This window comes from Coregonus clupeaformis, chromosome 1 (assembly GCF_020615455.1).
Source record: "Coregonus clupeaformis isolate EN_2021a chromosome 1, ASM2061545v1, whole genome shotgun sequence".
NCBI classification, from domain to species: domain Eukaryota; kingdom Metazoa; phylum Chordata; class Actinopteri; order Salmoniformes; family Salmonidae; genus Coregonus; species Coregonus clupeaformis.
This window is the reverse complement of record NC_059192.1, coordinates 15,376,542-15,396,804: the sequence shown is the minus strand read 5'-3', so window position 1 is coordinate 15,396,804 and position 20,263 is coordinate 15,376,542. Positions and strand designations below refer to the sequence as shown.

Below are 20,263 nucleotides of genomic sequence, written 5' to 3'. Positions count from 1 at the left end.
ATGGCACACTTACACAGTCCATGTCTCAATTGTCTCAAGGCTTAACATTTTTTTATTTAACCTGTCTCCTCCCATTCATCTACACTGATTTGAAGTGGATTTAACAATTGACATCAATAAGCGGATCATAGCTTTCCCCTGGATTCACCTGGTCAGTCTATCATGGAAAGAGCATATTTTGTACATTTACTGTATATCTTGTAGAATACAAACACTTTCTTGTTGAAAGTCAACAGACATGCAGTTAGTCTGTAGATAGATAGTTTGTAGAGCATCTACAGATGGACTATCCAAATAGTGTTACCGACTATTTCATATTTCGAGGGTCAGCGGCAGCCACAACATTGATTTGATAATCCTTCTTTTGCTCTGTAGACACGCTTAAATTGAATTGGACTGAAGTGGGTATATCTGACCAAGTACTGATTCTGTGCTCTTTATGATCCTATTCCGTTTTTTCTATTTTCTTACCTTTGATATTGAACACTGCATTGTTGAGGAAGAGCTTGTAAGTAAGCATTCACTGTTTACACCTGTTGTATTCTTTGCACGCGACAAATTAACTTTGATTTGATTTGGGCTGTAAATGACTCACGACTCCACTTGCCGCACCTCTTCATTCTTAACCTACTAAATCATTTTATTGCAGTCGAAAGCTGCAATGCGGAAATCCCTAGAATAATATACCGTAATGACATTGCCCATTTTCATGCCTCATCACTGCCTGCATCATAAATGGCACTCTATTTCCTACATAGTGCACTACTTTTGACCAGAGCCCATAGGCACTATATAGGGAATATGGTGCCATTTGGGACGCAACCCCAGAGTGGCCTTTTCTCCCCGTTTGTACTTATTACAGACCTCTATGGTGCTAATCAGCACACAAAGGCAGCCATGTTGGCTAATTACAGGTTTCTGATTGAATCCTTAATAACAGTAATCAAACTGGTGTTTTTTGTCAAATCACACACCCAAACCCTCCACTCTGGGTCATGTTCATTAGGCACTAAACGGAAGAAAGTTTTATGAAACAGAGCGGGAACTACCTGGACTTGACCAATAAGAAATATTATTTGTAGCAAAAGGTTTGGAAGCTTTTTACGTGCCCTAATGATATTGAACACTACTCTGGTGCCGTCTCCTCTAACAGGAAGAATGGGTTACCTCATGTAGCCTTTGGCAAAAACCAGCTTCAGTCGTGATTACGGATGTACATGTATTTGGATTACTCCTGCATTGATGCAAATATTAAAGCAATAATACACAAGGGGGCATGATTGTTTGTGGTTTTAGCACGGCTGTGCTGCGATCATAGGTACAAACGACATCCAAGCACTCTTTTAAACTGTCTACATAACAGCATTATCTAGAACTTATAACAGAGAGTACAAGTCCAGTACCAATAGGTTTGGATACTACCTGATGTGTAATGTAACATAGAGGTGTGTCTCTGCCCAAAATTGGCCTTAAATCCTTATGTTAATCCTGGGTCTGTCCTTGGTCATAATCCCATTCTAATCTTCTCCCCGACCCTTTGGCTGGCAGTGGGCTGGAATTACAGTATCACAGCAAGACACCCGGCACCCTAAGGGGCACCGCAAGGGAGGTGATCCCCCTCTCAGGGCTAAGGCCTATATCTGTTCACATGATGTAATGAACTGAAATTAAGACACACAACACACATCCCTCTCTCTTTTGAAATCTCTGTTTACCCTTCCTCTCTTCATTTCTGTGATGAAGAGAGGAAAATGTATCTTTCTGTTTTACTCCTCGTCTCTCCTCATCCTTCGTCTCTTGTCTCTGCGGAAACCAAATGTGGACGTTCTTGAGAGTGCATAAACCTTTTCCGCCAGACTTTAATCCTTAAAAGTCACCTGTGCGTCAATCTAATGAACATAATAAAACATTTCCCATCAAATTCCGTCAATTTAAGCTAAAGATATGTTTTTTTGCACCGCATCCGCCTATGTCGCCCTTCCTGAAAATCAGTCTTCTCACGAAAACGTCTGTAGCGTCCGAACGGTTTGGTTTACTAACTAATATGGAAAGATGAGACTGTCACAAACACGATGGTGTTCTCCGTTTTGCTCTACAACCCCCACAAGCCTCATGGGACTCGTCTGAAGTCGGTAACGCCGATGTGCCAGCGCTGTCTGTAGCGTCCAAACCGTTTGGCCTACAAACTAATATGACCTCACTGTGGAAAAGGGAGACTCTCACGAACACGATGGTATTCTCTCACACAAGTGTCACAGGACTCATCTGAAGGTAACCAGGTACCGGTTTGAAAAAGGAATGGAAGTATTAAAGTAGTTTTGTGCCAACAAACAAAAAGGGGTTAAATATGTGTTAGAAAAACATAGGGCAGACACTTCAAAACCTTATTCCTTATGATACATTTTTGGACTGTCTGTTTTGCCATTTATTAATGTTATTCAATGCGTTTCTATGGGCTATATTAGTAAAGGCCAAATTCAATATTTTATCAAATACCGGGGTCCTAAAATTCTACATCAAATAGCTAAATAATCCATGGTATGACCATCTTAAAAGAATTCCATATGTTAGTTTAGTAGAACCCCCCCCATCCCCCCGCCCCCAAACGCTTATTAAAGCAATGATCAAAACAGTTTCCCAGCCTGCTGTTAAAAGCAGTGGTGAGGCTGAGTAAGAATGTCCAGTCACTCTAGGCTTTTAGTGCTGTCAGGACCATCTGCTCTATAGAAGTGTGTTTACACCGTCCTGTAATGTCTTGGGGTTAGTATATAGCCCTGTCTGATCTGTACAAGTGTCTTGTATTTTGTTGTACGGAGTGGCTGCGATTCCAGATTTTCTGGAACCTGACGAAGCTGCTAAAGATATGGTCGACATGTTCAAATTTTTGCATTCCGTGCCTCAAGTGCGAATTTGTTATGTTGTAGCCTACACAAAAGACATGCTGGACATGTTCGTACAAGCATATCAAACACAAGCAAGACCCATACAGGCAGTCAAAAAGGAGATTATTTTCTCATCATTGCAAACGTTGGCTAGCTCTTTTTTCAGAAACTCTCGCTACGATATGGCAGCATAACTATGAAGATTATCATCACAAATAGTAGTCAGTCTAAAGTAGTAGTTGACTAACGATGTAAGGAGTAATAGCGTACCGGGCGCTGCAAAATGAACTCGACCATTGTCCGATTCTGTTACCGGTCCAAATACAGTGGATATAAAAAGTCTACACACCCCTGTTAAAATGCCAGTTTTTTCGTGATGTAAAAGAATGAGACAAAGATAAATAATGTCAGAACTTTTTCCACTGTTAATGTGACCTATAACGTGAACAATTCAATTGAAAAACAAACTGAAATCTTTGAGGGGGAAAAATTAAAAATAGAAAACTCACAATAACCTGGTTGCATAAGTGTGCACACCCTTAAACTAATACTTTGTTGAAGCACCTTTTGATTTTATTACAGCACTCAGTCTTTTTGGGTAGGAGTCTATTAGCATGGCACATCTTGACATGGCAATATTTGCCCACTCTTCTTTGCAAAAGCGCTCAATCTGTCAGATTGCGAGGACATCTCCTGTGCACAGCCCTCTTCAGATCACCCCAGAGATGTTCAATTGGATTCAGGTCTGGGCTCTGGCTGGGCCATTCCAAAACGTTAATCTTCTTCCGGTGAAGCCATTCTTTTGTGGATTTGGATGTGTGCTTTGGGTCGTTGTCGTGCTGAAAGGTGAACTTCCTCTTCATCTTCAGCTTTCTAACGGACGCCTGAAGGTTTTGTGCCAAAATTGCCTGGTATTTGGAACTGTTCATAATTCCCTCCACCCTGACTAAGGCCCCGGTTCCAGCTGAAGAAAAACAGCCCCAAAGCATGATGCTGCCACCACCATGCTTCACTGTGTGTATGGTGATGTGCAGTGTTGTTTTTGCGCCAAACATACCTTTTGGAATTATGGCCAAAAAGTTCAATCTTGGTTTCATCAGACCATAACACATTTTCCCACGTGCTTTTGCAAACTTCAGCCGGGCTTGGATGTTTTTCTTTGTAAGAAAAGGCTTCCGTCTTGCCACCCTACCCCATAGCCCATTCATATGAAGAATACGGGAGATTGGTGTCACATGTAGCACACAGCCAGTACTTGCCAGAAATTCCTACAGTTCCTTTAATGTTGCTGTAGGCCTCTTGGAAGCCTCCCTGACCAGTTTTCTTCTCGTCTTTTCATACATTTTGGAGGGACGTCCAGTTCTTGGTAATGTCTCTGTTGTGCCATATTTTCTCCACTTGATGATGACTGTCTTCACTGTGTTCCATGGTATATGTAATGCTTTGGAAATTATTTTGTACCCTTCTCCTGACTGATATCTTTCAACAATGAGATCCCTCTGATGCCTTGGAAGCTCTCTGCGGACCATGGCTTTTGCTCTGAGATGCAACTAAGAAAATGTCAGGAAAATCCTACTAGAACAGCTTAACTTTATTTGTGATTAATCAGAGTCACTTTAAATGATGGCAGGTGTGTAATGACTTCTATTTAACATGAGTTTGAATGTGATTGGTTAATTCTGAACACAGCCACATCCCCAGTTATAAGAGCGTGTGCACACTTATGCAACTAGGTTATTGTAAGGATTTTATTTTTCATTTTTCCCCCTCGAAGATTTCAGTTTGTTTTTCAATTGAATTGTTCACATTATAGGTCACATTAACAGTGGAAAAAGTTCTGACATGATTTATCTTTGTCTCATTCTTTTACATCACAAAAACCTGCCATTTTAACAGGGGTGTGTAGACTTTTTATATCCACTGTACACATGCTCGGGCTGCCTAGAACGTTCGGCTGCCCAGAGGTGGAACAGCTAGGTAACCTACTTGTGTAGGTCTACTTGCATGATTATTCAGTGGTTAAAGCGCAGATTGTTTTTTGCGCCAATGCAAAACTCAAGTGGGGAGTTACAAGATGGGAAGGTTAGTTCTTTTTTAAGACTGAATTTGTACGGATCTTGGACATAAATGTGACGGCTCTACAATTATTTTCTGTCAAAGAAAGTATTACAGCTGTCACACACGTGCGTGTGCAACACACTCATGCTCTACACACTTAACAAGGCATAAGGTCCTTATGTTCTCCGTGGCCGACATGAGTAAGACATTTAAGCGTGTTAACCCTCGCAAGGCTGCCGGCCCAGACGGCATCCCTAGCCGCGTCCTCAGAGCATGCGCAGACCAGCTGGTTGGAGTGTTTACGGACATATTCAATCACCACCAATCCCAGACTGCTGTCCCCACTTGCTTCAAGATGTCCACCATTGTTCCTGTACCAAAGAAAGCAAAGGTAACTGAACTAAATGACTATCGCCCCGTAGCACTCACTTCTGTCATCATGAAGTGCTTTGAGAGGCTAGTTAAGGATCATATCACCTCTACCTTAGCTGACACCCTAGACCCACTTCAATTTGCTTACTGCCCCAATAGTTCCACAGACGATGCAATCGCCATCGCACTGCACACTGCCCTATCTCATCTGGACAAGAGGAATACCTACATCAGAATGCTGTTCATTGACTATAACTCAGCATTCAACACCATAGTACCCTCCAAGCTCATCATTAAGCAAGCTTGGGGCCCTGGGTCTGAACACCGCTCTGTGCAACTGGGTCCTGGACTTCCTGACGGGCAGCCCCCAGGTGGTGAATGTAGGAAACAACACCTCCACTTCGCTGATCCTCTACTGTACTCCCTGTTCACCCATGACTGCGTGGCCACGCACGCCTCCAACTCAATCATGAAGTTTGCAGATGACACATCAGTAGTAGGCCTGATTACCAACAATGACGAGACAGCCTACAGGGAGGAGGTGAGGGCCCTGACGGAGTGGTGCCAGGAAAATAACCTCTCCCTCAACAAAACGAAGGAGCTGATCGTGGACTTCAGGAAACAGCAGAGGGAGCACGCCCCTATCCACATCGATGGTACCGCAGTGGAGAAGGTGTAACGCTTCAAGTTCCTTGGCATACACATCACTGACAATCTGAATTGGTCAAACCCACAAAGACAGTGTGGTGAAGACGACGCAACAGCGCCTCTTCAATCTCAGGAGGCTGAAGAAATTCGGCTTGGCCCCTAAGACCCTCAGAAACCTTTACAGATGCACAATTGAGAGCATCATGTCGGGCTGTATCACCCCCTGGTACAGCAACTGCACCGCCCGCAACTGCTGGGTTCTCCAGAGTGTGGTACAGTCTGCCCAATGCATCACCGGGGGCACACTGCCTGCCCTCCAGGACACCTACAGCAACCGATGTCACAGGAAGGCCAAAAAGATAATCAAAGACCTCAACCACCCATGCCACAGCCTGTTCACCCCGCTATCATCCAAAAGGTCAGGTCAGTACAGGTGCATCAAAGCTGGGACCAAGAGACTGAAAAACAGCTTCTTTCTCAAGGCCATCTGACTGTTAAATAGCCATCACTAGCCGGCTACGACCCAGCTACTCAACCCTGCACCTTAGAGGCTGCTGCCCTATATACATAGACATGGAATCACTAGTCACTTTAATAATGTTTACATACTGCTTTACTCATCTCATATGTATATACTGTATTCTATTCTACTGCCATTCCGACATTGCTCGTCCTAATATTTATATATTTCTTAATTCCTTTCTTTGACTTTTAGATTTGTGTATTGTTGTGAATTGTTAGATACTACTGCACTGTTGGAGCTAGGAAAACAAGCATTTCGCTACAGCCGCAATAACATCTGCTAAATATGTGTGTGACCAATAAAATTTGATTTGATTTTTAGTGTTACTTGTAACCCTTGTCTTCTGTTTTCAGAAAGATATACAGTGAGGGAAAAAGTATTTGATCCCCTGCTGATTTTGTACGTTTGCCCACTGACAAAGACATGATCAGTCTATAATTTTAATGGTAGGTTTATTTGAACAGTGAGAGACAAAATAACAACAACAAAAAAAAAAAAGGCAAATTTTATTTATTGATTTGCATTTTAATGAGGGAAATAAGTATTTGACCCCTCTGCAAAACATTACTTAGTACTTGGTGGCAAAACCCTTGTTGGCAAACACAGAGGTCAGACGTTTCTTGTAGTTGGCCACCAGGTTTGCACACATTTCAGGAGGGATTTTGTTCCACTCCTCTTTTCAGATCTTCTCCAAGTCATTAAGGTTTCGAGGCTGACGTTTGGCAACTCGAACCTTTAGCTCCCTCCACAGATTTTCTATGGGATTAAGGTCTGGAGACTGGCTAGGCCACTCCAGGACCTTAATGTGCTTCTTCTTGAGCCACTCCTTTGTTGCCTTGGCCGTGTGTTTTGGGTCATTGTCATGCTGGAATACCCATCCACGACCCATTTTCAATGCCCTGGCTGAGGGAAGGAGGTTCTCACCCAAGATTTGATGGTACATGGCCCCGTCCATCGTCCCTTTGATACGGTGAAGTTGTCCTGTCCCCTTAGCAGAAAAACACCCCCAAAGCATAATGTTTCCACCTCCATGTTTGACGGTGGGGATGGTGTTCTTGGGGTCATAGGCAGCATTCCTCCTCCTCCAAACACGGCGAGTTGAGTTGATGCCAAAGAGCTCGATTTTGGTCTCATCTGACCACAACACTTTCACCCAGTTCTCCTCTGAATCATTCAGATGTTCATTGGCAAACTTCAAATGGCCCTGTATTTGTGCTTTCTTGAGCAGGGGGACCTTGCGGGCGCTGCAGGATTTCAGTCCTTCACGGCGTAGTGTGTTAGCAATTGTTTTCTTGGTGACTATGGTCCCAGCTGCCTTGAGATCATTGACAAGATCCTCCCGTGTAGTTCTGGGCTGATTCCTCACCGTTCTCAGGATCATTGCAACTCCACGAGGTGAGATCTTGCATGGAGTCCCAGGCCGAGGGAAATTGACAGTTCATTTGTGTTTCTTCCATTTGTGAATAATCGCACCAACTGTTGTCATCTTCTCACCAAGCTGCTTGGCGATGGTCTTGTAGCCCATTCCAGCTTTGTGTAGGTCTACAGTCTTGTCCCTGACATTCTTGGAGAGCTCTTTGGTCTTGGCCATGGTGGAGAGTTTGGAATCTGATTGATTGATTGCTTCTGTGGACAGGTGTCTTTTATACAGGTAACAAACTGAGATTAGGAGCACTCCCTTTAAGAGTGTGCTCCTAATCTCAGCTCGTTACCTGTATAAAAGACACCTGGGAGCCAGAAATCTTTCTGATTGAGAGGGGGTCAAATACTTATTTCCATCATTAAAATGCAAATCAATTTATAACATTTTTGACATGCGTTTTTCTGGATTTTGTTGTTTTTATTCTGTCTCTCACTGTTCAAATAAACCTTCCATTAAAATTATAGACTGATCATTTCTTTGTCAGTGGGCAAACGTACAAAATCAGCAAGGGATCAAATACTTTTTTCCTTCACTGTATTAGCGCATACACAGTCCGTTTGAACAACGGATATAGGCTATAACACATTTGTCACAGGGTTTCCTATACACCGGATATTATCATGTAGTGCACTTGGACTAGAGAGCAAAGGTGTGAGAGGCCACTAAAACCGATTTACACCTTCAATTCTAGATGTGTTATTTCTTTCTTTAGATTGATCATATCAGCAGTCTCAAATTGAGATTCCAGCTACCATCTTTTTCATTAAAGTCTAACCTCCTGACTGCGAGAGCAAACAAAAAAATGTTATCCTCTTACCTCAATATTACATTAGCTAAAATAACACACATTTTGCACTGAAGGTTCCAATTTAGATCGACTGTCTGTCCTCATTCATTTATGTATCAAGTAGTTTTCTCCCGCTCCAAAGACCGACATGGAGGAGAGTTTAGATCTTGGAGTACACACCTGCTGAATTTCAAATCAACCCCCTAGCTCAACACCTAAGATTGGATATAGATCTAAGCAATACGGTAATAGCTTTATCTTGGCTTCTGATTGAGTGGAAATTCTATATTGTCTGGGTCGTCATACTATATTGCTTCCACCTATCTAATCCTCTCAGATCTACATGGTCTTCCCTGGAAAATGCTGCTCCTGGTATACTAAATAAGCACATGTGAGTTTTCTCCCTGAATGGACTGGCCACATTTGGCTGGCTTGAGAAAGCTGCTTCACTGACACGCATTCACAGAGCACAGCACTCCTTTCCCTATGGGCTGCTCTTTCTCTCTCTCTCTAACCAGTGAAACTCAAACTGTGGCCCCTGAACACTTGTCCACATTTGCTCCCTCCGTGCTCTGGTCTGCTGCATTGATAGGGCTGCTCTCGATTTGGAAGAGCGAAAGAAACAAGCATGACAGAGTCTTGTATTGGTGGGTGAATGCCTTTCTTGGACTACTGTCTGTCTTATGTGCCAATCAATTTCCTTAAATGGCGACGATTAGAAAGGCAGGTGTGCACAGTGCAGCGTCTGAGTGGTAACTAGCTTTAGTTATTAACATGACATCACATAACAGATGTCATAGGAAATCAAAATAACTGATTTCTGGTTATGAAAACTGGCTTATTGCTGTCATAAAAAAAATGTAATACAACTTTCCTGAACCAACACTTGCTCTTGACCCCCCCACACACTTTCTAGCTCTTACTTTGCTGATAACTACTTTCTTGAGGAAAAGTGTACATACTATGCCTGTGGTATGTGGTTGTCCCACCTAGCTATCTTAAGATGAATGCATTAACTGTAAGTCGCTCGGGATAAGAGAGTCTGCTAAATGACTAAAATGTAAATGTTATGTCAAATAAAAAGTTTACGCTAAATAGCTAGCTAATGTGCAGTAACTTTGTTCATGACCCGAAGCGATGAGAGCATACTAGTGCTGAATCCCCAAGCAAAGAGAACATAGTATGGAATCCCTAAACGAACGGCTACATGCTACATTTAGACAAGGTGTAAAGGTCTGAACTCTCTAGGGAAAGTACATGTATCAAATTGTCAGTGCTGTCTGTCAGGGGAGCAGATCTCAAACTTGACAGGCTGTTTCCTGTCTGATTTTCAATAACCACATGGGTGCATTGACCCATCATAATCTCCCTAGTTGTCCCTAAGTGATATTGATCTGGATATGATGTGGCAAATTTTTTGCGAAGACAATGGATCTCTTCTTTTTTTCTTTTTTTTTTTCTTTCACCTTTATTTAACCAGGTAAGCCAGTTGAGAACAGGTTCTCATTTACAACTGCGACCTGGCCAAGACAAAGCAAAGTAGTGCAACAAAAACAACACAGAGTTACATATGGGGTAAAAAAAAACATAAAGTCAGAAATACAACAGAAAATATATATACAGTGTGTGCAAATGTAGCAAGTTATGGAGGTAAGGCAATAAATAGGCTATAGTGCAGAATAATTACAATAGTATTAACACTGGAATGCTAGATGTGCAAGAGATTATGTGCAAATAGAGATACTGGGGTGCAAAAGAGCAAATTAAATAACAATATAGGGATGAGGTAGTTGGGTGGGCTAATTTCAGATGGGCTGTGTACAGGTGCAGTGATCGGTAAGGTGCTCTGACAACTGATGCTTAAAGTTATTGAGGGAGATAAGAGTCTCCAGCTTCAGAGATTTTTGCAATTCGTTCCAGTCATTGGCAGCAGAGAACTGGAAGGAATGGCGGCCAAAGGAGGTGTTGGCTTTGGGAATGACCAGTGAGATATACCTGCTGGAGCGCAGACTACGGGTGGGTGCTGCTATGGTGACCAATGAGCTAAGATAAGGCGGGGATTTGCCTAGCAGTGATTTATAGATGGCCTGGAGCCAGTGGGTTTGACGACGAACATGTAGTGAGGACCAGCCAACAAGAGCGTACAGGTCACAGTGGTGGGTAGTGTATGGGGCTTTGGAGACAAAACGGATGGCACTGTGATAGACTACATCCAATTTGCTGAGTAGAGTGTTGGAGGCTATTTTATAAATGACATCGCCGAAGTCAAGGATCGGTAGGATAGTCAGTTTTACGAGGGCATGTTTGGCAGCATGAGTGAATGAGGCTTTGTTGCGAAATAGGAAGCCGATTCTAGATTTAACTTTGGATTGGAGATTCTTTATGTGAGTCTGGAAGTTGAGTTTACAGTCTAACCAGACACCTAGATATTTGTAGTTGTCCACATACTCTAGGTCAGACCCGTCGAGAGTGGTGATTCTAGTCGGGTGGGCGGGTGCTAGCAGCGTTCGATTGAAAAGCATGCATTTAGTTTTACTAGTGTTTAAGAGCAGTTGAAGGCTACTGAAGGATTGTTGTATGGCATTGAAGCTCGTTTGGAGGTTTGTTAACACAGTGTCCAATGAAGGGCCAGATGTATACAAAATGGTGTCGTCTGCGTAGAGGTGGATCTGAGAGTCACCAGCAGCAAGAGCGACATCATTGATATACACGGAGAAAAGTGTCGGCCCAAGAATTGAACCCTGTGGCACCCCCATAGAGACTGCCATAGGTCCAGACAACAGGCCCTCCGATTTGACACACTGAACTCTATCTGAGAAGTAGTTGGTGAACCAGGCGAGGCAGTCATTTGAGAAACCAAGGCTATTTAGTCTGCCAATAAGAATGCGGTGGTTGACAGAGTCGAAAGCCTTGGCCAGGTCGATGAAGACGGCTGCACAGTACTGTCTATTATCAATCGCGGTTATAATATCGTTTAGGACCTTGAGCGTGGCTGAAGTGCACCCGTGACCAGCTCGGAAACCGGATTGCATAGCGGAGAAGGTACGGTGGTATTCGAAATGGTTGATGATCTGTTTATTAACTTGGCTTTCGAATACTTTCGAAAGGCTGGGCAGGATGGATATAGGTCTGTAGCAGTTTGGATCTAGAGTGTCACCCCCTTTGAAGAGGGGGATGACCGCGGCAGCTTTCCAATCTCTGGGGATCTCAGACGTTATGAAAGAGAGGTTGAACAGACTAGTAATAGGGGTTGCGACAATTTCGGCGGCTAGTTTTAGGAAGAAAGGGTCCAGATTGTCTAGCCCAGCTGATTTGTAGGGGTCCAGATTTTGCAGCGCTTTCAAAACATCAGCTGTCTGAATTTGTGTGAAGGAGAAGCGGGGGGGGGCATGAGCGCTTCTAAAGCCTTCTAAACCCTGTTGGATCAGATTTAACATGGACCGATATTTTGGGTTACAAAATGTGATCCTCTAACATTACATTTACATTTACGTCATTTAGCAGACGCTCTTATCCAGAGCGACTTACAAATTGGTGCATTCACCCTATAGCCAGTGGGATAACCACTTTACAATATGTTTTTTTTTGTTTTTTTTTAGGGGCGGGGGGGTAGAAGGATTACTTTATCCTATCCCAGGTATTCCTTAAAGAGGTGGGGTTTCAAATGTCTCCGGAAGGTGGTGAGTGACTCCGCTGTCCTGGCGTCGTGAGGGAGCTTGTTCCACCATTGGGGTGCCAGAGCAGCGAACAGTTTTGACTGGGCTGAGCGGGAACTATGCTTCCGCAGAGGAAGGGGAGCCAGCAGGCCAGAGGTGGATGAACGCAATGCCCTCGGTTGGGTGTAGGGACTGATCAGAGCCTGAAGGTACAGAGGTGCCGATCCCCTCACAGCTCCATAGGCAAGCACCATGGTCTTGTAACAGATGCGAGCTTCAACTGGAAGCCAGTGGAGTGTGCGGAGGAGCGGGGTGACGTGAGAGAACTTGGGAAGGTTGAACACCAGACGGGCTGCGGCATTCTGGATGAGTTGTAGGGGTTTAATGGCACAGGCAGGGAGCCCAGCCAACAGCGAGTTGCAGTAATCCAGACGGGAGATGACAAGTGCCTGGATTAGGACCTGTGCCGCTTCCTGTGTAAGGCAGGGTCGTACTCTCCGAATGTTGTAGAGCATGAACCTGCAGGATCGGGTCACCGCCTTGATGTTAGCGGAGAACGACAGGGTGTTGTCCAGGGTCACGCCAAGGCTCTTCGCACTCTGGGAGGAGGACACAACGGAGTTGTCAACCGTGATGGCGAGATCATGGAACGGGCAGTCCTTCCCCGGGAGGAAGAGCAGCTCCGTCTTGCCAAGGTTCAGCTTGAGGTGGTGATCCGTCATCCATACTGATATGTCTGCCAGACATGCAGAGATGCGATTCGCCACCTGGTTATCAGAAGGGGGAAAGGAGAAGATTAGTTGTGTATCGTCAGCGTAGCAATGATAGGAGAGGCCATGTGAGGATATGACAGAGCCAAGTGACTTGGTGTATAGGGAGAATAGGAGAGGGCCTAGAACTGAGCCCTGGGGGACACCAGTGGTGAGAGCACGTGGTGCGGAGACAGTTTCTCGCCACGCCACTTGATAGGAGCAACCGGTCAGGTAGGACGCAATCCAGGAGTGAGCCGCGCCGGAGATGCCCAGCTCGGAGAGGGTGGAGAGGAGGATCTGATGGTTCACAGTATCAAAGGCAGCAGACAGGTCTAGAAGGACAAGAGCAGAGGAGAGAGAGTTAGCTTTAGCAGTGCGGAGAGCCTCCGTGACACAGAGAAGAGCAGTCTCAGTTGAATGACCAGTCCTGAAACCTGACTGGTTTGGATCAAGAAGGTCATTCTGAGAGAGGGGGAGGGGGAGGATTCAGCAGGGAGGAGAATGTGGCAAAGAGCTTCCTAGGGTTAGAGGCAGATGCTTGGAATTTAGAGTGGTAGAAAGTGGCCTTAGCAGCAGAAACAGATGAAGAAAATGTAGAGAGGAGGGAGTGAAAAGATGCCAGGTCGGCAGGGAGTTTAATTTTCTTCCATTTCCGCTCCGCTGCCCGGAGCTCTGTTCTGTGAGCTCGCAATGAGTCATCAAGCCACGGAGCTGGAGGGGAGGACCGAGCCGGCCGGGAGGATAGGGAACACAGAGAGTCAAAGGATGCAGAAAGGGAGGAGAGGAGGGTTGAGGAGGCAGAATCAGGAGATTGGAGGGAGAAGGATTGAGCAGAGGGAAGAGATGATAGGATGGAAGAGGAGAGAGTAGTGGGAGAGAGAGAGCGAAGGTTGCGGCGGCGCATTACCATCTGTGTAGGGGCAGAGTGAGTAGTGTTGGAGGAGAGCGAGAGAGAAAAGGATACAAAGTAGTGGTCGGAGACATGGAGGGGAGTTGCAGTGAGATTAGTAGAAGAGCAGCATCTAGTAAAGATGAGGTCAAGCGTATTGCCTGCCTTGTGAGTAGGGGGGGACGGTGAGAGGGTGAGGTCAAAAGAGGAGAGGAGTGGAAAGAAGGAGGCAGAGAGAAATGAGTTAAATGTAGACATGGGAGGTTGAAATCCCCCAAAACTGTGAGGGGTGAGCCATCCTCAGGAAAGGAACTTATCAAGGCGTCAAGCTCATTGATGAACTCTCCAAGGGAACCTGGAGGGCGATAGATGATACTGAGCTATATTGTATGCAAAAACATGCATAGGACATGTGTACATTACAGTCCTCTAGTACTGTACTGTACATTCAGTTTTTATTATGTTAGGAATCAATTAAAATAGTAATTAGGTTATATGCTGTATTATAATTTCTTTCCAGATACAGTGGGGTCCGAAATTATTGATACCCTTGATAAAGATAGGCAAAAATGACTGTATAAAATAAATAATTCAAATACTGAGCTATATTGTATGCAAAAAACTATGGAAATTATATTATTATATACTAATACAATTAGTCGGAGAAAGAGATTTTATTTAACAAGTAGGATTCCAACTCATAAAACATTTTAGAAAAAGGCTCTGTGCCGTTATACTCGCAAGGTTGTATTGAAAACAGGTGTCAATATTTTTACCACAACCTTTTTTGAGATTTTTTTAAAATTACTTGTTGAATAAAATCTATTTATCTGCACAATTGTATAAGTATAAAGTAGTATAATTTCCCAATTTTTTGGAGCATACAATATAGCTCACTATTTGTATTATTAATTTTATACAGTCATTATTGCTCATCTTTATCAAGGGTGTCAATACTTTCGGACCCCACTGTATGTGAGTCAAGTCACACTATTCTCATTCACATTCTGACTACATAGTCAGTCTCTCTCTCCCTCTCCTTTTCTGGCTCAGTTATGTAGCTGGCTGGTCTGTGAACCTCTTCTGGCTCTCATGTACACTCCCCTCCATATTTATTTTGTTAAATTTGGCTCTGTACTCCAGCATTTTGGATTTGAGATGGAATGTTTCATATGAAGCAATAGTATAGAATGTCACCTTTTATTTGAGGGTATTTTTATACATACAGTGGGGAAAAAAAGTATTTAGTCAGCCACCAATTGTGCAAGTTCTCCCACTTAAAAAGATGAGAGAGGCCTGTACTTTTCATCATAGGTACACGTCAACTATAACAGACAAATTGAGAAAAGAAATTCCAGAAAATCACATTGTAGGATTTTTAATGAATTTATTTGCAAATTATGGTGGAAAATAATTATTTGGTCAATAACAAAAGTTTCTCAATACTTTGTTATATACATTTGTTGGCAATGACACAGGTCAAACGTTTTCTGTAAGTCTTCACAAGGTTGTCACACACTGTTGCTGGTATTTTGGCCCATTCCTCCATGCAGATCTCCTCTAGAGCAGTGATGTTTTGGGGCTGTCGCTGGGCAACACGGACTTTCAGCTCCCTCCAAAGATTTTCTATGAGGTTGAGATCTGGAGACTGGCTAGGCCACTCCAGGACCTTGAAATGCTTCTTACGAAGCCACTCCTTCGTTGCCCGGCGGTGTGTTTGGGATCATTGTCATGCTGAAAGACCCAGCCACGTTTCATCTTCAATGCCCTTGCTGATGGAAGGAGGTTTTCACTCAAAATCTCACGATACATGGCCCCATTCATTCTTTCCTTTACACGGATCAGTCGACCTGGTCCCTTTGCAGAAAAACAGCCCCAAAGCATGAAATTTCCACCCCCATGCTTCACAGTAGGTATGGTGTTCTTTGGATGCAACTCAGCATTCTTTGTCCTCCAAACACGATGAGTTGAGTTTTTACCAAAAAGTTCTATTTTGGTTTCATCTGACCATATGACATTCTCCCAATCCTCTTCTGGATCATCCAAATGCACTCTAGCAAACTTCAGACGGGCCTGGCTTAAGCAGGGGGACACGTCTCGCACTGCAGGATTTGAGTCCCTGGCGGTGTAGTGTGTTACTGATGGTAGGCTTTGTTACTTTGGTCCCAGCTCTCTGCAGGTCATTCACTAGGTCGCCCCGTGTGGTTCTGGGATTTTTGCTCACCGTTCTTGTGATCATTTTGACCCCACGGGGTGAGATCTTGCGTGAAGCCCCAGATCGAGGGAGATTATCAGTGGCCTTTTATGTCTTCCATTTCCTAATAATTGCTCCCACAGTTGATTTCTTCAAACCAAGCTGCTTACCTATTGCAGATTCAGTCTTCCCAGCCTGGTGCAGGTCTACAATTTTGTTTCTGGTGTCCTTTGACAGCTCTTTGGTCTTGGCCGTAGTGGAGTTTGGAGTATGACTGTTTGAGGTTGTGGACAGGTGTCTTTTATACTGATAACAAGTTCAAACAGGTGCCATTAATACAGGTAACGAGTGGAGGACAGAGGAGCCTCTTAAAGAAGAAGTTACAGGTCTGTGAGAGCCAGAAATATTGCTTGTTTGTAGGTGACCAAATACTTATTTTCCACCATAATTTGCAAATAAATTCATTAAAAATCCTACAATGTGATTTTCTGGATTTTTTTTGTCTGTCATAGTTGACGTGTACCTATGATGAAAATTACAGGCCTCTCTCATCTTTTTAAGTGGGAGAACTTGCACAGTTGGTGGCTGACTAAATACTTTTTTCCCCCACTGTATCTGTTTTACCGTTCAGAATTGAAAGCACATTATGTATCTAGTCATTTTAGCTTCACTGTCTTAATACATATGGAGGGGAAGTGTATATGGCTCAATGTCTCTTCTGACCCACCATTGCCGCATCCTGCTTCAGCATCTCATTCTGACCACATAGTCAGTGTCTCTCTCTCCTCTGCGGAACCTCTTCTGGCTCAGGTTTGTTGCTAGGTCCCACTACCTCCTCTCCTCTTCTGGCACTTCTCTCTCTCTCTGTCTCTCTCTCTGTCTCTCTCTCTCTCTCTCTCTCTCTCTCTCTCTCTCTCTCTCTCTCTCTCTCTCTCTCTCTCTCTCTCTCTCTCTCTCTCTCTCTCTCTCTTTGTCTCTCTCACTCTTTTCGTCTCTCTACCTCTCGCTTTCTATCTCTCTCGCCTCTGCTGGATCTCTTCTGGCTAAGACACAGTGTAGCTCCCATTGTGGCTGGCTGGTCTGTCTCAGAGCCAGAGATGAGATGATAATGAGAGTCTGATCAGGACAGAGAGAATCGAAGGATGTCTAGTGTTGTAGTGGTGTGGGTGCAGGTTTGGGCTGGAGCACCAAGGTGAGAGGCTGGAGAAGAGCCAGGTCTGGGGGAGGGGAAGGAAAAGGAGGAGGAGGAGGAGGAGGAGGAGGAGGAGGAGGAGGAGGAGGTGAGGCGGAGTAGAGGGGAGGTATGGGCTGGAGCAGCAAGGTGAGAGGCTGGAGACAAGCCAGAGGAGGAGGTCTCTGTGAGCAAGGATAGACATTTTGGGTATTTTTATTCAGAACTGTGTGGAACTGAGGTGAACTGACTGTGAACTTGTCCAATTAGTTTAGCTTTTTCAAAACAACCTCCGTTTATGCAGACTGAACACAACCTTGACTGCAGGTCCTGTTTAAAGTAACTGTCCAGTGTTTCCAGATTCCTATGAAATATGACCTATAATTAATTACAATAGTTTTTCTTCCAAAAGATGGCAAATAAGTATGTTAAAAAGCAGCTTTTCTTTGTTGGAATGGTGTGGGTGAATACCGATCATTAAAAATATTAATGCGAGTATGACATCATCCTTTGAGGAAATAGCAAGCAGGTCTGTTTGAGTTTGAAGTGTTTTTTTGTCCAATTTATGCTTTGGCCACAAATACGAGTATAGGATGAGTCAAAAACATTTTTGGGGTATGAGTTAGCAGAATATTAACTTTTAAAAGTGAGATTTCCACTGGACAGTTACTTTAATATACATTTTACATACATTTTTAATGGCTATGTATATACTGTGAATTGATGGGTGTACTGTAAACAAGTGAATGTGTATGTGTTGCTGGCCTTTAAGGATGTCTCTCTCTGTCTCTCTCCAGGTTGGTGTACAGTGGCTCCACCCATGATAGCCTTCCTCTATTGCTTTGCCCAGATCGGACTGGAGTGGGAGCACAACCCACCCTAAATCACCAACCCCACAGAGACTGCAGGAAGGGAGGCAGAACTCACCCTAACGCACCAACACACAGTGCTGACTCTGCTATGTGGGGAGAACAACCCACCTTAAACAACCCCACAGTGGACTCAGGTAGCCTAGCGGTTAAGAGCATAAGGCCAGTAACCGAAAGGTTGCTGGTTCGAATCCCGAGCCGACTAGGTGAAAAATCTGTCTGTGCCCTTGAGCAAGGCACTTAAACCCTAATTGATCCTGTAAGTCGCTCTGGATAAGAGCGTCTGCTAAATGACTAAAATGTAAATGGACTTTGCTATGTGGGGAGAACAACCCACCGTAACCACCCCACAGTGCACTCTGCTATGTGGGGAGAGCAACCCGTCCTTAACCACCCACCCACAGTGGGGACTACCAATGAGACCTGCTGAGGAAACCACTGGCCCATGTACATATTTGACTATAAGAAAGTGACTACAGTATAAGAACCCTGACCGTCAAGCTACCTGTACCTACAGTATGAGAACTGCTGCTTAATATTTGGGTGCATAGAGGAAAACACACATATGGAAAAACAGTGGATGCTGTTCAGTGTTAATAACCTGACAGTGAGGCTTGCAGTATCCAACCTCTGAGGTTTTGAATCTGTTTTCCCAAAATCAGCATTTCCTGGAATGGAATGGCTGAAGGCACCTCAGTACATTCCTTTGACTGTCTTCCAGATTAGCATTAGTTAGCATTACCTGCACTAATCCTGTATCGGTCTCATAGCGCTAAAGGGATCAGCAGATCTGTGTTCTTTAATCAGTTTAACTACCATGTAGGGTCAGGGGAGAAATCCCTACTAATTAGACTAGCCTAGCGCTACTCTGAAAGGGATTTAGGACGATGTCCCAAATGGCATCCTATTCCCTATGTAGTGCACTACTTTTGACCAGGGGCAATAGGGCTCTGGTCAAATGTAGTGCACTAGATAGGGAGCTACACCCTTAGATTGGTCTTATGACATTCCGAGAATCCAAAAATCCAGCCAAGAAGAGAATACGACCTGCAGCGTTAAATCTTAAATAGCTTATAATAAGAAACCCGCCACACAACCCTATTAGTGACGGATTACCAGTATAGCAATAATTTCATCGCACGTAAAGGTTGCTTCAAAGGGTGCCCCATACATCTTTCGGAGCCCCGTGTTAATGTTAGTCAAGTAGGCTGTTCTTATTAATGATGTGCTTGTATAGAGGCAGTTCATCGCCCAGTGAGCCGGCCCTAATCTTTAGGTTGGCAGTGACTGACCTCGGTTCTACATGGGCCGTTGTCTATTCCTCCGTCACTGGATCCCTCACTCCCTCTTTTTCTCTGTTTTTGTTTCTCTTTCTCTCTGTGTCCGACTGAGTCTCTCTTTTCTCTCTCCATCTCTGTCGGGGATGAGGGCCCAGTGTGGTGTTAATTGAATGTTAATGTGATGTTTTAATCAGGCGCTCTAGCGTTCAGTAAACATTCCGCTCTTTCAGGAGGCAGCCAGGCCATGCAGGTGTTAGATGAGGGGTTAAATCTAGCTAGCTGTCTCTTACCTAACATGATTGGCTGGAATGGAGTAAATGGAACGGTATCAAACATATGTAAACCATGTTTTACTCCGTTCCATTTATGCCATTCCGGCCATTACAATGAGCCTGTCCTCCTATAGCTCCTCCCACCAGCCTCCTCTGCTATCACTGTACTATAAGTGTGACATGATGTGTATGCAAGGGTTTGTTTTTCTACTGTTGATGATGATAGGAGACTGTCCTGTACCTTATCCTTGTTATAATGGTGGCTTCTCCTGTTGACGTGGAGCTTTGTCTACTTAAATGTTTTCCCTATCGAATAAATAGTTTTCTTCAACATCACACAATTGTGTTTGAAATTACCATGGTCTCATTTAAACAAAATGAACAAACAAAAAACTTCTAAATCAAACAGCCGACGGCTATGTATAAAATATTTATTATTATAAATAGTATTTTACATATCTTTACAAATACTCTCATTTGTGCTTGC

The 20,263-nt window shown here is 44.0% G+C and overlaps 1 protein-coding gene across 1 annotated transcript in view; it reads left to right on the top strand.

Annotated features, from left to right (window-relative positions):
- The window catches only part of hhat (hedgehog acyltransferase), a 107,635-nt gene extending 89,206 nt beyond the window's left edge, over nt 1-18,429 (top strand). The window contains exon 12 of the mRNA XM_041886845.1: nt 18,153-18,429. Within this exon, the coding sequence (XP_041742779.1) occupies nt 18,153-18,238 (86 nt within the window). The 3' untranslated portion in view covers nt 18,239-18,429. The remainder of the gene's footprint in view (nt 1-18,152) is intronic.
- The last annotated feature ends 1,834 nt before the right edge of the window (nt 18,430-20,263 follow it).